The 17,185-nt window shown below is 41.3% G+C and overlaps 3 protein-coding genes and 1 non-coding gene across 4 annotated transcripts; 3 read left to right on the top strand and 1 right to left on the bottom strand.

The window, feature by feature from the left end:
* The first annotated feature begins 2,522 nt into the window (after positions 1–2,522).
* On the top strand, positions 2,523–3,473 carry LOC115829224 (olfactory receptor 6N1-like). The gene has a single exon (XM_030793285.1). The coding sequence runs from the start codon at positions 2,523–2,525 to the stop codon at positions 3,471–3,473; it is 951 nt and encodes a 316-aa protein (XP_030649145.1).
* A 6,213-nt stretch (positions 3,474–9,686) lies between these two features.
* LOC115829226 (olfactory receptor 6N1-like) lies at positions 9,687–10,637 on the top strand. Its single transcript, XM_030793286.1, has one exon. It carries the CDS (start codon positions 9,687–9,689, stop codon positions 10,635–10,637), a length of 951 nt encoding a protein of 316 aa, XP_030649146.1.
* A 1,485-nt stretch (positions 10,638–12,122) lies between these two features.
* Positions 12,123–13,076, bottom strand: LOC115829323 (olfactory receptor 8U1-like). The gene has a single exon (XM_030793402.1). The coding sequence runs from the start codon at positions 13,074–13,076 to the stop codon at positions 12,123–12,125; it is 954 nt and encodes a 317-aa protein (XP_030649262.1).
* Positions 13,077–15,815: 2,739 nt separating this feature from the next.
* trnag-ucc (transfer RNA glycine (anticodon UCC)) lies at positions 15,816–15,887 on the top strand. Its single transcript has one exon. It is a non-coding gene; the product is annotated as a tRNA-Gly (tRNA).
* Positions 15,888–17,185: the final 1,298 nt, after the last annotated feature.

Here is a 17,185-nt window from a genome sequence, read left to right on the forward strand (position 1 = left end):
AACAAGAAAAAAATCCCACAAAATTTGTAAGTCTGCATAATTTCGTCACACATTTTAAAACTTTTTTTATTTATTACATGATCATTTTCTAACAGTTCTATATCATGCCGTGTTTTGCTAAAGTTCTCATAATATTAGAAGAGTACACTGGCCCACTGCTACACCTGTTAGGAGGCCCATTCTTCCTAATTGTACACCTGACACCAAATGTGTCTGTAAAAGAGCAATTAGAACAGTCTAATTTACAGGAGAGAATAAACTTTCTTTAATGATGTCAAATTAAGCGGATAAAACAAAAACAAAGTAACCATGGTAACTAAGAAAGCTGAAACCGTTTCAATGACGGCAGAGAATAAAAAGAGCTTTTAATTGATGTTAAGGGGGAAACTCCCTTTGGCCTTTCCCGACATAGCAGATCTAAAAGATGAATCTCTGATACGAATGTATTTAAGGCCAGAACTTTTCTTCTCTGTCACAAACTTCCATTTGAACTGAGGTGAGATGTCTTACTCCATTTTGTAATATCATTTCTTTGTTTAGTGTTTTGAAAAAACAACAGAACCACACTGATGAGTATCAGGTAAACCGAAGGTTAACGGAGAGCACCTGTCAAAAACCTGAGCACTGCATTCAGGGAAACTAGTAAACTGGTAAATTCTTCAAGACAAATTCATGTAAAATTTTCTTTTTTTCTGTTACTAATTTTGTACCATAGTTCAGTTTTGTGTGTGTGACATCTATAATAATTTTAACTTGATAAGTGATTCTCTCCACAGACTCTGAAGGAACCCATTAGGAGTGCATTGAAGGTCTAATGGTGGTAACCCATTAGGAGTGTACTGAAGGTGGTAACAGTGTATTATACTGAATAATTCAGCACAAGATTTATGGATTTGCGTTATGACCCAAACAACTTGTCCACTGTACAAGGGATAGTGCCGTGTGATACTGCACCCTGGTTGTAATATAATTTTCACAGTGGCACAAAATATGGGATGCAGTTATTATGTCTATGGATAATGTCACTTTGGAAAAGTGCCGACGACGCCGGTCTGTCGTGCCAGGAAACGTCCATTCGGCATTTTTTTCCCGCCGCTGTGCCAAATCCATAATGAATTGTGAAAGCAGAGTTATGGCAACGTAGCAAACAATAACGTTACACCACCACTACAATCAATAAGTAATGCAGATTCTGACGTTTTGCTCACGCTCTTTGTTAAAATTGCATTGAGGGAAATGCCCCGTTCGGTATCTCTGTATGCAGTGGGGATGCAATTCTTTTAGTTTCATGTAAAATGTTTCAGTTTTTACAGCAGAACCAGATGCTGAACAGATCTATGCCTATTTTAATTTTATAATACGTGTAAGTATATTAGTCATTTGGAATGTGGATGCTGTAAACTATATACACCTACCGACAGGACAACAGCCCCTACACTGTTTGAAACATATGGAGGACAAAAACTTTAAAAAAACAGGCTGTTTTCAGTAAGACTGTGTTATTGAAGCATGTACTCACATATGTGAGTTCCTCTACTTTAACTGCCTCAGTAGCAGTGTGGGCTGAGACAGTTTTCAGTAAGACTGTGTTATTGAAGGCTGTACTCACATATGTGAGTTTCTCTACTTTAACTGCCTCAGTAGCAGTGTGGGCTGAGACAGTTTTCAGTAAGAATGTGTTATTGAAGGCTGTACTCACATAAGTGAGTTTCTCTTCTTTAACTGCCTCAGTAACAGTGTGGGCTGAGACAGTTTTCAGTAAGACTGTGTTATTGAAGGCTGTACTCACATATGTGAGTTTCTCTACTTTAACTGCCTCAGTAGCAGTGTGTCCGTTCGATAAACGGCTGACAAACTGAACCGGGCATGTTAGGGCAGACAGAGATATAAGGAATGCAGTGTGGTGGGACAAACACTGCCTGAGGTTTTCCTATGAGGTTTTCCTTTCCTAATACTGTCTTACAAGACCCCTGTATGGCTGATAAACACATTAAAAATGACAGGTTTGCTTGTGTATGAAATTTTACTGCCCAAATTCTGGGCAACCTATCACCATTTTGGATTCCTAATTTGTAGGATAATGGCTGTAAGATATTATTAAACCAAAGAAATAAATAATGCAACAAGCAAATTGACATTATTTCATGAAAATGGACATGCTGAAATAATTTGAATAATAGAGGCAGTAAAAATTGTACACCATTTTTTTAAAATATGCTTTGAATATACTGAGATATGCTAATAGAGTAAGAGTAAGATTGCCATACCTAACAAATGTAATTGCCATACCTAAAAAAAAAAAAAAAAAAAAAAAATATATATATATATATATTGAAATTTAAGACAATTTTCTCCTCCTTATACATGTAACTTTTTGATATACCCTTATTCATAAACAAATGACTTATCAGGTAAGGAATTCTTTACCTCTACACTGTGTTCTTCAGATATTTACTTGTTTACCTGTTTATCACTGTTTATTTGTTTTGGATATGTCAGGGTTTTAAGACGGCGCCAGGAAAATGAACGATACTGGCCCGGTGACATTTTTCATCATTGAAGGACTGAGAGACAAGTACATGCTCCTGTTTGCCATTTTCCTGACCGTCTACATACTCGTACTGGGAGGAAACAGTATGATTATTTACCTGGTTTGGACAGACTCCAGACTCAACTCGCCCATGTACTTTTTCCTCCACAACCTGTCTTTCTCAGACATGGTCTACACGTCAGTGACCATCCCCAACATGCTCTCAGGCTTCCTGACTGACGTCAAGACCATCTCTAAAACAGGCTGCTTTGTGCAGATGTACGTTTTCCTTTCTATGGCAGTGACTGGACGTGCTTTGTTAACAGTAATGGCCTTTGACCGTTACGTGGCTATCTGTAACCCCCTGCGTTACACAACCATCATGACTCGGCAAGTTCGTGTTCTTCTTATATTCTCTGCCTGGGGGTTTGGATGGCTGATTACCCTTCCTGCCCTGAGTTTGGCTGCACCCCTGCCCTTCTGTGGGCCTAACCGGGTGAGCCACATCTTCTGTGACCACTCCTCTGTCGTTCGCCTGGCCTGCACTGACACTCAAAGAAACAGCGTAGTGTCCCTGACATTTGCGCTAATCGCTATCATCGGTACGTTCCTCCTCATTCTGGCCTCCTACATCAGCATCGGCAAAGCGATTGTCGGAATGGGTACGGCTGAACGGCTCAAAGCTTTCGCTACGTGCGCGTCTCACCTGATAGTCGTCTGTATCTCATACGTGTCGGCTTCCTGCGTCTACATATCCTATCGCGTGGCCACGTTTGACCCAGACGTGCGTCTCATAGTCGCTGTGCTTTATTCTGTCCTGACCCCTGTGCTGAACCCGATCATTTACAGCCTGAGGAATAAGGAGCTACGAGACGCAGTGAAGAGGGCTTTCTGTCGATGTGGCACTGGACGAATGAGAAAGACCATCCCAGCTGTCTCCTGACAGGGTCTAAGTCATGGTTGGACTTCTGCGAACTGTTTGGCATATAAGCCTTTCTCTGTGCGGTCCAGCATCAAACACCTTTCTTAAGCCACTACAGTTCTGTAGTTATGGGGTTTCTTTCCATGTTGAACGTGAAAAGAAAAGCACTATCCCTTTGAAATCCATGAACTTTAGATCTTGCTATCTTCATTTTCAGGTATACCCACCATGGTAATATTTGGTTGCATGTCCAGTCCCGTTTCAGTTAGTCTATCTTATTGTAATCTTCAGCGAACAATATTACCAATTAATATGTCATAATTTTCGACCACAATGACTGTGTAACACAAATAAAATTCCCCCAGTGTTTCTGTACAGTGGATGGCTGTGTCTAAATGATTAGGACCACTTACAGACCTGTAACTTGTCTGTGATCATTGACATTAAATTAAAGTCCATACATTAGTACATGTGTCCATCCTAAAACTACAGCACTGTCCTTTAGCTGTGCTTCCTACTTAAATGTTTTTTGTCCAACATTCAGAGAATCTGTGATAGACCATGTTAGTTAATTTAATGTAAAACATTCTGAGTCCTGCAGAACCCTATATGTAATATTATAAACGAGCATTTGTAAGACAGATTCATACAGACAACATTCAGACACACCAACAGTTAATGTTGAAGTACACACAGGAACAGAAAACTGATTCTATGTGTGCCTTTTATGACGAATGGACCACCACCATCTACTGTGATTATGAAACATAACATCTACCTTTAACTTTTTTTTTTTCTCAGAAAATGCTCACATTATGCTTGGTTCCATCCTTTAAAATGGGGGGGGGGGGTGGGGGGGTGGCAGATAAAAATAAACATGACATGGACATCCCATAAGTCTGTGATCTTGTGTCATGTATCTCAGCTGAAGCAAGGGCCTCGTTATTGTCCCATCTCTGCCCAGATTCAGAGGCCCTGCCGGAGACAGCAACACCAGTGTGACGGGCTTTGGATGTGTAAGAGTTTATCGGCCGGAAACGCCAAAACAATACCTCTTGGGCCTGTTGCTCCGTGTTTTGGGGGGGGGGAGGCGTGGTGAACGGTATTACTGACTTTATGTCCTTTGTGACTATAGTAAAGAGGGGGCGGGGCATTAGATGTGGCCTCACCGACAGGGTAAATTTTGACTGTTTCTGTTGGGAATAATCATGTGGTCATAATACTGATTATAATAACACTGGACTAAACTGCGTCTTATGACACCACCTCCTTAAGCTTTCTCTTCTTCCTCTCCTCTCCCTTTCCCATGCTCCTCTGCACACAGCCCTGTAATGCAGACTCTCTCTCTCTCTCTCTCTCTCTCTCTCTCTCCCTCCTTCTCTCTCTCCTTTTAACACTACAGTAAAATTTCATTCAAAGAGCATTCACCTGATTTAATTCATGTAAAATATCAATATTTTAATAATATCTAAATCATCACATGCTTTCTCTTAAAATAACAATATACCAATCAATTGTTTTCCTGACTTTTCTTTGTACCAAACCAATTCACTAAGATACACTGCTATTCTTCCTGTCTTTTAATTTAATTAAAAAAAAAAAGATGTTTAATATACAGAATGCTCATATGCTTTTATTCAAATGTACTTATTCTTTGAAAAATATATTTGTACAAGTATATAACCTTATAAATATATAGTTATAAATGCATAACTGTTTACACAAAATACTAAATCTTTATGTATCTTAATCAGTATTTTCTAATATATTCTGGTATACAATACATATTATACATATTAATCTGTACGGAATCTTTGAAATGATAAAGTGATGAAGTTTGAAGTGATGAAAAAAAGTCTTTATCTCATATACTGTTTAGTTATTCAACTTCTTAATCCAGGAGGGCAGTAAGATGTCCAACATACAATAATGTGTCGTACAATCATTCTGCCCCACAAAAAAGGACAGTTCAAAGGAATCATTGAAAGCCCAGTATTGCTATGACATTCATGTCCATGATGAGTGTATGTAAACTTCCAACCGCAACTGTAGTTACTCACCCTCACTCACTCATTATCTAAGCCGCTTATCCTGATCAGGGTGCTGGAGCCTATCCCAGCGAAAGGCGAAAGGGGCGAAAGGCGGGGAAACACCCTGGACAGGTTGCCAGTCCATCGCAGGGCAGACACACACTTTCATACCTAGGGGCAATTTAGTGTCTCCAATTCACCTAACCTGCATGTCTTTGGACTGTGGGAGGAAACCAGAGTTCCCAGAGGAAACCCACGCAGACACGGGGAGAACATGCAAACTCCACACAGAAAGGACCCTGGCCTCCCGGCCAAGAATCGAACCCCGAAACCTTCTTGCTGTGAGGCAATGCCGCTACCCACTGCCCCACCATACATTACAATATAGCGTACTTAATGATCAGGTTGTATAATTTCTCTTTATCATTTATGTTCTTGTGTGCATATTTGTTTTTAAAGGTCTGAGTTTTCAGATCTGGAAAGTTAAATTGCTACTGTGTGGATTCTGTGCTGTGCACTCTAGTCACAACTTGTCCAACCTCCTCCTTCTTCCTCCTCAGTATGGGACGCCTTATATCCAATAATGCTCCCACGGCACTCACCTCAGTCAAGACCAATCACAGCTGAATGCACTTTTTCTGACGTGTGAAGCAAGTCAGTCTTGCCCGTGGGTTGTATGGTGTGGGTTGTATGGTGTTATCAACCAACTTAACCCAGTTGGAGGAACATCGGGCACTGCCACTGATCAAGAGCGAGTGTCTCCGATACATCCATCCAAAGGACTGTGGCCATATCTTACCTCAGAGGTTACACAGCTGGGATTCAGACAATGATTCTCAGACGTAGGCTGCACTCCTATATTAACAGACAGTGACCTAGCAAGATGCACCCCTCCGAAGGCCACCTCAAGCCTTTCTGTCTTATCTCTATATCACACATCAGTTCTTTGCATTCCTCACCTTGGCCTGTCCTCCAGCCTCCTGTCTCGAAGCTATATATTCTCTCAGTCTCCAAAATCTGTACTAAACTGCTGCCATCACTTGTAATTCATAAACATTGACACCGAATTCACGTGGTGTCAATCTTTGTACTTCACTGTTTCTTTAATATTTGTAGTGGGATGAGATAACACTCAGGAACTGCACCATTCTCTAACCGCTGAAACACCATGGTTGGCGAGATGAATCTGGTTGACAAGGTAAAGCCCAACGCAGAGTGAACCACAGACTCAGTATGAACAAACAAAATGAACTTTGCTTGGTTTGTCAAGAATTACAAGGCTTCTTCTTGAGAGCAAACAGTGGAGTGAGCAAACTCAAGACTCAAAACAAAGGACAACCAAAGTAGGACTTAAAATAGACAGGACGTAACATGAGGCATGTGCAAACCAAAACTACCTCAGGTGAAAACAATAATTAACACAAAACATAACAACACAAAGGCCATAACGACCTCTGGTAATAGAAACTTCTGCATCTGTTTTACTGATGTGGGTTGTGTCCGATCCCTGACCTGCCATGGTCTTGTAAGGATCCATCAGTGCACTTCCCCTCCAAATTTTGAAACCCCAGGAAGGGGTACCATGGAGACAAGAAACTCACTTTTCTGGAGTGTGATGAAGACGTGATTCTGAAGTAACTACTGCAGGACCTTAGAATGTTCCTGAAGAGACTCAAAGAAGATTAGAACATCTTCAGAATAGATGACCACAGACTGGTTCGGCATATCAGAAGTGTGCAGATTGCAGTGCCTATAAAGGCATTGAGGGCTCGCTTGCCCCTGGCCCCTGGCCCCTGGAGAGAGTGCCAGCAGAACCCCAGGCACTGGAGGGACAGGAGACTCGGGAGAGATGAGTAGACTCGTCACAGTTCTCCTGTCCCTGGACGAGTTGTGACTTTTCGGGTCAGTTCAGGGCAGGAGTTTCAGAAGTGGCCGTGTTCACCATGGTAGAGACGTCTCTCCTCCCTCATCCTTCAGTCTCTTTTAGCCTGAAAAAAAAATGGGTTCTATCAAGTTGCATTGGCTCTTCCAGAGGGGGTGCAGTGAAGAGCTCAGGTGAGGCTGCACAGGGGATATCAGGGCTGTAAAGGGCTTGTTGTTCTGAGACCCTGGGTAATTCATGCCGGCGCTCTCTCCACCTCTCCCAAAGGTGACCATCCAAAGGTGACCATCTTGGTTGGTCACTCAACCTTGGGGAGGCGGCATGTCTTTGACCTCTTCTGAGAGACCCCTCTGGGTACCAGCCACCCTCTGTCACCCTCTGAGTGCTGAACATGATGGCATAATTGGGCACAGCATGGCTACCCTTGTCACAGCTGGAGGAGTTGGTTAGCAGCCTCTTGCCCGCTGACCCCAGGTATTACCAGCAGGATTCCTCACAATGAAAAAATGAGTTTTTTTTTCCCGTTCTGCTTTTTCTGTCTTTCCTTTTTCATTTCTCCTTTCATACCCATTTTGTGAAGATTATTCTATTACACAAATCATACCACAAAAAGCATACTAAAGTAATGAGAGGGATCAGGTCAATGGGGCTCAGTGCTGATTTGGACAGGGCACAATTGTGAGGCATGTGTGAGATGCTGGCAGGTCATGCTTTTGTCAGACAGGAGATGGCTGAACTACTGTCAACCTTTCTCCTGTGACGAAACGAGGATGGACTGGTGGTAAACAGCAAGAGTCATGAAAATGTCAAAACCCTAAGTCAGAATCCAAGCTAATTCCCAAAAATGTATGGCTGTCCTTTCTTATTTTCCCTTTACATTGGGAAGTGACCCCTGTGCTAACTGGCACAGTTTCGTTACTGATTTCGTAAAGTTTTTTTGTTTTTTGGATAAGATTATTTTGGGCACATATCAGCAAAAAATAGTAATCAAGCAGATCAAGAACCAACAGGTGAACAGAAGGGAATTTAAAAGTGGTCCTTAGCAGAGAAGCAGAGGTGATTCATGGGACTTGTGGAAAGTGGAAATAGGACAATTAGTATCTAAATAATGCTAATTACACAATATGTAACTTTTACAATTGGTAGCATGAGCTGAAAACCTCCGAGCACTCTGTTTAATTGTACACTAGACACACAGCAAAACACTAATGGGGCAATTAAAGCCTAACAATATACTAAAGAGGGTTAAACTTGTGTACCAGAGTCCTATTAATTGGGCGAAAAACATAATTACCAGGGAAATAAAAGAAGACAAAACATTTTAATTGACGCAAGAAAAGCTTTACGACAAGACACAATACAGTACGAAAATTAAATCCCTTCGGCTTTCGCAGCAACACACAGAAAAACCATTGATTTTATTTCTGGTGTAAGCGTATTTAAGGCCAAGCTCCTTTTCATCACCACGCGGAGCCCTTGAACTCAGGTGAGAGATGTTTTTTGGGCAAAGTCATGATACACAATTCGTTTGCTTTGATTGCGAATGTTACAAGAGAATATAGGAATCAGTTATGAAAAAGAGATGAACTAATGCTCCACATAAACTCTCCACTTGTGCCACAAATGCCTTACTAAAATGAAGTAAGGGAAGCTGACGGAAGCTGGTATGTTTGAGCCAAGGAAATACTTACAGCTATGGTTGTGGGTCAAAAACAAATTTCTTATGCTAAACATTTCTGACTTTTTAAATTGAGACGTGTGCAAAACCTGTTTGTATTAGTATGTGACAGCTCAACCGACTTCAGATGAGACCATCTCAGGTGTGCACTATAATTTAAACTGAGACTAATTCCCTGACATACGCTGCCATTCCTTCTGTTATTTCATAACTGCATAAAAATGAACTTTTTATTACAGAATGCTCATATGCTTTGACTTATATTTATTCTCTGAAAAGGATGTCGCAGCTTGATAACATAATCAAAACACATTGCTTACAACGACTATATATATATATATATATTTTTTTTTTATGTAGTTTTATCAGTATTCAATAACATATTCTGGAATACAACATATTATAGTGCTGAATCTTTGGAATGATGAAATTATGGTAAAAATATCTGTATCTCACATACTGTTTAGATATTTAATTTATTACAGGACGACAGAGTGATGCAATTTTTTTTGTACCGGTTTTCATTTGCTTGTTTATTAATGATAAATATGTTTTTAATTTTATTCTCATCAGATACATCCTTGTTTACTTTTGTTTGTTTTGTTTTTACAGGTCTAAGTTTGAGTTAGTCTGTCTGAGATAAAATGAACGATACTACCCTTGTGACATTTTTCATCATTGAAGGACTGAGAGACAAGTACATGCTCCTGTTTGCCGTTTTCCTCACCGTCTACATACTCGTACTGGGAGGAAACAGTTTGATAATATACGTAGTGCGGACAGACTCCAGGCTCAACTCGCCCATGTACTTTTTCCTCCACAACCTGTCTTTCTCAGACATGGTCTACACGTCAGTGACCATCCCCAACATGCTCTCAGGCTTCCTGACTGACGTCAAGACCATCTCTAAAACAGGCTGCTTTGTGCAGATGTACTTTTTCCTCTCTATGGCAGTGACTGGACGTGCTTTGTTAACAGCGATGGCCTTTGACCGTTATTTGGCTATCTGTAACCCCCTACGTTACGGAAGCATTTTGACTCCGCAGGTTCGCATCGTCCTAATATTCTCTGCTTGGACGTTTGGATGGCTGGTACCACTCCCTGCTGTCTCTATGGCAATACAGCTGCCCTTCTGTGGGCCTAACAGGGTGAACCACATCTTCTGTGACCACTCCTCTGTCGTTCGCCTGGCCTGCACCGACACTCGTATCAACAGCGTAGTGTCCCTGACGTCGGCTCTCATCGCTATCATCGGCACGTTCCTCCTCATTCTGGCCTCCTACATCAGCATCGGCAAAGCGATTGTCGGAATGGGTACGGCTGAACGGCTCAGAGCTTTCGCTACATGCGCGTCTCACCTGATAGTCGTCTGTATCTCATACGTGTCGGCTTCCTGCGTCTACATATCCTATCGCGTGGCCACGTTTGACCCAGACGTGCGTCTCATAGTCGCTGTGCTTTATTCTGTCCTGACCCCTGTGCTGAACCCGATCATTTACAGCCTGAGGAATAAGGAGCTACGAGACGCAGTGAAGAGGGCTTTCTGTCGATGTGGCACTGGACGAATGAGAAAAACCATCCCATCCATCTTCTGATAGGGTCTAAGTCACAGCTGAACTTTTGTGTTTCTGCTGAATTGCACGCTAGCAAGTCTTTCTTTCTCTTGAAAGCATGTGAGCCAGTAAACATAAAGCCCCACCTATCTCTTCATATTGTTTCTGTTTGTAATGACAATAAATGCAAGTATTTTGTGCATGGGGCTGTCGCACAATCAAACTGCTTCATTTGCACGCTGCCCTGGTCACTTGCCAGTTGTTTGTGTCTACTACAATCAAATTGATCTCGGTGATATGTGGGCAGCTTGAATTCTAACTTCATTTATAACTTCACTTCAGCACCTCCACCGTATACTAAGATAACCACGGTGCACCCACTACTCCTGTGTGACTTTGTATCAGAGATATTTGGGCCTCACTGCCTCTGTTATACCACTCTGAATCGCTTAAAATTAAAAACTCAACTTTATTTTTGCTGTCACATTAATGTCGATATGTTGCTGTTCAAACATCATACCGTGCTACCCTGTGTTGTATAAGCTGGGCTGTAGTGTTTTCATTCTTATTTTCAATATCTTATTCTGTGCCAAAACAATGTAGGTGCACCTTGGTGCCGTGCCAGCTTTTGTAACTGCTTAGAAATCACCAAGCAATGAAAAGAGTCAGTATAGCCTTTCAGCTTTTCTGACTGAAACCTAACATTATTTATTCACCTAAATTTAACTGCCTCTGGATAATAAAAGCTTCTGTAAGTGACAACACCATGAGCACTTCTTCTGTAATTAGATGAATGTATTTTTGCTATATTATTTATGCATCTCATGTTTCATATTAATTGAACATCTGTATGTCTTTTTTCTTCTTTTATTTAAATGAAAGCTAATCAAAAGACTTTTCTCTTCGTGTCTGTTAATTTTAGGTTAAAATCTCAGCACAGATCATCGTTGTCTGAGGAACATTAAACAATTTGTGGGGGTGATGCTCCTCCTAGTGGAGGATGTCAGGAAGGCACAGCGTAGAGCAGATGTGTAACAGCCTTGTTAGATTAGCAGAGCAGTTCAAAAACAGAAGTGTATCATGTTTTCATATGGTTACGGGTTTCATGGCAATTCAAAAGCAGCACTGTATGAATTCAAAGCAATAGTATACATGCCCCCACTGGTAACCTGTAAAGATAGCTAAACACATCATGTTGCTCCTCTGTCTGAGTGTCTATTATTGTCTGATCCTCTGCCATCACACACATTCTATCCACTGCCCTCAACTATATAGAGGTTATATCACACGGGATAATTCCTGGAAAAGGGATCAGATACTATTTGTAAGTTACTTGAAAACTGTGGACTTCAGTTACACCCTGATCCTGTTGATGTTGTTGTGGATGCCAGACACAGAGATATGGGGGAAACTTTAACTGATCGTGTCTCCTTGAAAACTAACATACAAACAAACAAACAAAAAAAGGTATGAATCATAGTTATAATCAGAGGTAATATTACATAAGATATTACAGTTACCATTACTTTACAATGCATTCAACCTATTTTTACCAAATATGTTCAAAATTTTCTGTTTTATTTCTTTTGTTTGTAGGCCATAGATAATAGGGTTCAAACCAGGTGGAACAACTTTAATCATGATGCCAGCCATCTTCCTGTGGAATGTGTAGTCAGGGAAACGGTGGAGAACAATGATAATGAAACCACAACACAGGACGATAATGTACGCAAGTAAATGAGTACTGCATGTTGTCACAGCTTTACTGTTCAAAGCACTGTTCTTGCTGCGCAAACACACCTCAGCTATTCTTACATACGTGAGAGCGATGCTGCCTATCGAGGAAGCCCACAGCACCGCAGTAAAAGCTAAGCCATATATCTGGTTAATTAACAGATCCTCACAAGACAGCTTAAACAGAGATGGGTTATCACAACTGGGATTTTCGATGGCTGATCTACAGTGGGAGAGGCGAACGGTAAGGCCCAACAGAATTCCCACCAAAACAAATGCCACTCCCCAGGCAAATACAGTCAGTTTAATCACCATTTTGTTGGTCATGATAGTGAGATATCTTAAGGGGTTGCATATGGCCACATATCTGTCATAAGCCATGATCATCAGCACAGTGTGAGAGGTTGTCCCAAACACATGAGCTATATACGCTTGAATTACACATTCGGAGAAGGTGATGTATCTCTCTGATGTTGGCTTGACAACATCATAAAGCAAACGAGGTATCAAAACAGAGGCACCCAGTACATTGTTTACTGGTAAATTACAGAGTAGAATATACATAGGCTCATGAAGGGTTTTCCCCATAGTGATGAGGACAAGCAGTCCAATATTAGACACCATGATGAAGACATAGGCTAGGAGAAAAAGGATGAAGGCTGGATAGAAGGTTTGCTCCGTAACTATCAATCCCTCAATAAACAAGATGTTATGGTGAAATATTGCCATGTCTGTTTTGTTTTCCATCTGGTTTCAAAAACAACCTGCAGAAGAAGAAAGAACACATTAACCACCGTTGACAAAATACCTGACTGGAAATTTCTAGAGAATTCTAGAGAAGTCTAAAAACAAATCGAGGCCAAATGTTTTTAGGCCGCATAAATCCAACACCAATAGTGAATCTCAGAGCTTTACAAAAAGCTCTGAAAATCATGCACTCATAAAAACCAAACTACTGAAATAATCTACAAGTTATACTCTACCACCTGAAACAGGGGTAACAGGTTATATGTATCGCTTTAGTTTAATGAGTTAAACGCATTAGTAATTAAATGAATGTTTTCTTTATTTAAGTCTAAAGTTCTCTATAATATAAAGTCTGCACTCACCCTAAAACATTGATGACTCTTGCTAAAAGCAAAACTTTTATATGGGGGCATCAGACTGTCACCATCATTAACATAACATTACTCAGGGGAGCGGATACAGTCGTAGTCTGTTAATGTCTGGATTGAGTCTTGAAGGTGTCAGGAAATCGCATAAACCTTGTGCATGTTATTAGATGCGGGCGATCAACCCACTGACGCAACACAAGTTAGCAGACAGAGTCCGGTTAAGACATTTTCAATCTTAAAAAAAAAAGTACAAAAGTGCTTTCAGTAACAAAACAACACAAAGACTTCACATGACTAATGAATTTTCTTGTAACTTATAAATGCATTGGTATAGTGCACTGCTGAAGGCACATCAAATGCTAGAATGAGTATTCTATATAACATTTAAGACTTTGAGTTAACTTGCCCAAATCTTTTCTATTTGTTTGTTAAGACACCAACGAACCACATTCATCGTTTTAATACTCTGTGGGTGCAAGCTAAGAATTGTGATAAAATCTAATTTGAAGGAACCAGCCCTACACCCAACACCCAAATACAATTTGTTCCAGAGAAAGACTGGATTAAAGAGTGGTAGCTGACCCTCGTTACAGAACGATATCAGAGTAAACAAGGCGGACTCTGTGATGAGATGGCTCAAGAATCAGCAAAGAAGAGGTCACGGCTCTTAGAGTAATGAGAAGATAGAGAAGTTCAGGCAAGGAAAGAAGAAATACTCTCTTTCTTCTAGTATCTGGAGAAACAGAAGTACAAAGAGAGGAGAAAAAAGAGGCATGGAACAGAAAGAATCAAGACAAAAGGGAGGCCCTAGTAGCCCAACAACACCAGTTGGACACCAGGAAGTTGAAGAAACGGGTCGTCCGCCACTCTATACAGACAGCGCTGAGGCTTGGATGCTTCCCACCTTTGCTGATGGCAAAGATCATCCAGACAGCTACTTGCAATGTTTAGAGAGGACTTAAGATGCACTGACTTAAGGCTGAATGGGTTTCAAAGCCGAGCACATTTCAGAGGAGGAGATGTATCTGAGGCCTCTGAAAATGCAGCTTTGGACTACAACTGAGTTAACACATTAAGGCCGGATACAACATTTGTGAGATCCCTTTAAGACCATGTGCGATGTTTGCATGTTTCTACCTTTAGAGCTGGACACGTTTTTGATGATGTCATCGTTTTCAAGACCCGTTACCAATGAAATGCATCGTGATTCGCTGAAATACACGTGAGGAAGGCAAAATGCTCTGTTTGTTTTTAGCCCATCTTAGCCTCTTAATCTCCATTTGGACCACAAAAACGTTTCTAAAGTTACGCTTCAGACAGTGACAATGGCTTAGTACCTGAGCGAGAGACATTGATGTGCTGCCCTTGCTCAGGAAAACAAGCAAAGCATTTTGTGCTGAAAACAAAGAAACGAAAACAAGCATTTCACCTTCCGCACATGTATTTCAAAGAATCATCGGTCAGAGCTCTTGAAAACGATGACATCATCTAAAACGCACTGACATCACATCCGACTCTAAAAGGAGATGAACAACATGGTCTAAAGGGGATCACGTAAATGTCGCATTCGGCCTTAATGGGTTAAAGAACCCATACTATGGCAATGTGATTTTACTGAACATGGATCCTGGAAACCGTTCCACAGTACATAGCCTGAGACTAAGGCAAGAGAGGATCATCAACTACTTGGTCAAGTGGACAGAGCTGACACAGACTGAGAACACCTTCTGGAGACAGAAGGTGTTTTCATCACATCACATCCATCCCTACAGATAAATTTAGCAGTTCATCTCATGGCTCTACAGAAGCCCAACAAAAGGGCACAGATTTCAGACCATTTACTGACAGTATGTGTAAGGCAGCTGGTTATCAAACACTGACCAGCAGGAAGCCTGAAAATTCAAGAACTAGAGTCCACAGGCAAAAACTACCTAGAAAGACAGAGTAGCAAAAATTGTCCCATTTTGTGCTACGTTTGTGACAAGCTAGTATAGGTCATTTTAATATAAGGAGGAAACGTGTTTCAGAATCCTTAGAGGGATATAAACAACATGTTGAAAACTGGAATTATCTGGGAATCTACGTCAGCATATTTGACATCTGTTGTGATTTTTTTTTTTTTTTTTGCCAGAAGGATAGCTAAAACAGCATCTTGGTGGACTGCATTGAACTCGATCACATTATAGTTCCTGGCCAGAGCCTTTTACCCCAGTTGTCAGTTCTTTTCCCAAAAGGTTTGTCAAGACTTTACCGACACATTATCACACTGGACCTCAGCAAAGGACACTAAAGTTACTAAAGTAAATATCCACAAAACAGAGTTATGAGGACTCTTCTTAGATGAACGAATTTGGGAGTATAACTGATATGTGCGTTGGTGGTATAGTGGTTAGCATAGCTGCCTTCCAAGCAGTTGACCCGGGTTCGATTCCCGGCCAACGCAGCTGGTTTATACTCAAGTTAGCACCGTGCGTCCGGCAGCCTGTTGTAGCTGCTCCATGTGTCCTTTTCATTGCATTTTTATTGTTGTATTTAGTACTTGTCGAGTTCAAATAGATTTGTTTTATGTTTTATGCTACTGGACATCATCCAACACCAAGATGCTTTTCAATGCTTTGGATACATTTTATTGCTCTCCTTTGCCCTTGGACCACTTCTAATGACTGGAAGCCTCGCCTGCAACTCTGCTGGCATTATCTACACTTGCGATCAGCTGATCGCCCTGCAGTGGTTGACTAGTGTGGCCAGAGGAAAGCCCTAAATTCTGGAGGAAGTAAGGAGAAGACAGCGGGGATGCAGAGCCGGTGTTAAATGGAGAATGAAGAAAAGGAGAAGCAGCGTGTGACGTAATTCACTCAGTAATTGTGAGACTGCAAACAAAATACCCAGGCGCCTTCAATCACAGGTGATTTTAATCATGCCTCTTTCTCCACCGTCCTTCCCTCTTTCTACCAATTTGTCAAGTGCTCAACTAGAGAAAGTAAGACCACTGTATGCAAGTGTGAAAGATGCCTACAGCTCCACTGCCCGGCCCCCTCTTGGCAGATCAGACCATAACTTAGGGGCCACCCACACGACAACGGTAAAAATGGAATTTTTGTGGAAACAGGAAAGTTTATCCTTATGTCCCGACCCTTATGTTGCCGTGTAGACAGGTGAATACGGAACCTTTAGAAAACGAGGACGACACTGGCCCTCATTTACGAAATGAACGTACGACAGAAAACTGGGTGTACGGTCATTTCCACGCAAAGCTCTACATTTATCAATATGGAATTGAGTGGATGCTACGATCAAATCTCATGTCAAATGTCAACTCATGTACGCCAGTTTTCAGATTTGCGGTGCAGCAAGTCAGAGAATTGCTATTAGACCATATATTCTGACTTGCACCTAAGCATATACATCACTTAAAAATATGTGGCCTATGGCAAAACATCTTATTCCTCAAAGTCATGGAAAAGTCACTCAAAAGCCATGGAAATTTATTGATAAAAATGTGTATGAACCCTGACTTCCTGAGGAGGCTCAGGGCCTTCAATGTCTGCAACACGATGCTCCACATGTCCTAACAGTCTGGTGTTACAAGCACCATCTTCTGTGCTGTGGTGTGCTGGGGAGAAGGCATCACAGCAAAGGGCACCAACATACTGAATAAACTCATAAAGAAGGCTGGGCCTGTCATTGGATTCAAGCTGGCCACACTGGAGGAGGCGATGGAGGACAGAATGCTGGCAAAAC

Source organism: Chanos chanos, chromosome 16 (assembly GCF_902362185.1).
Source record: "Chanos chanos chromosome 16, fChaCha1.1, whole genome shotgun sequence".
In the NCBI taxonomy this organism is placed as follows: Eukaryota; Metazoa; Chordata; class Actinopteri; order Gonorynchiformes; family Chanidae; genus Chanos; species Chanos chanos.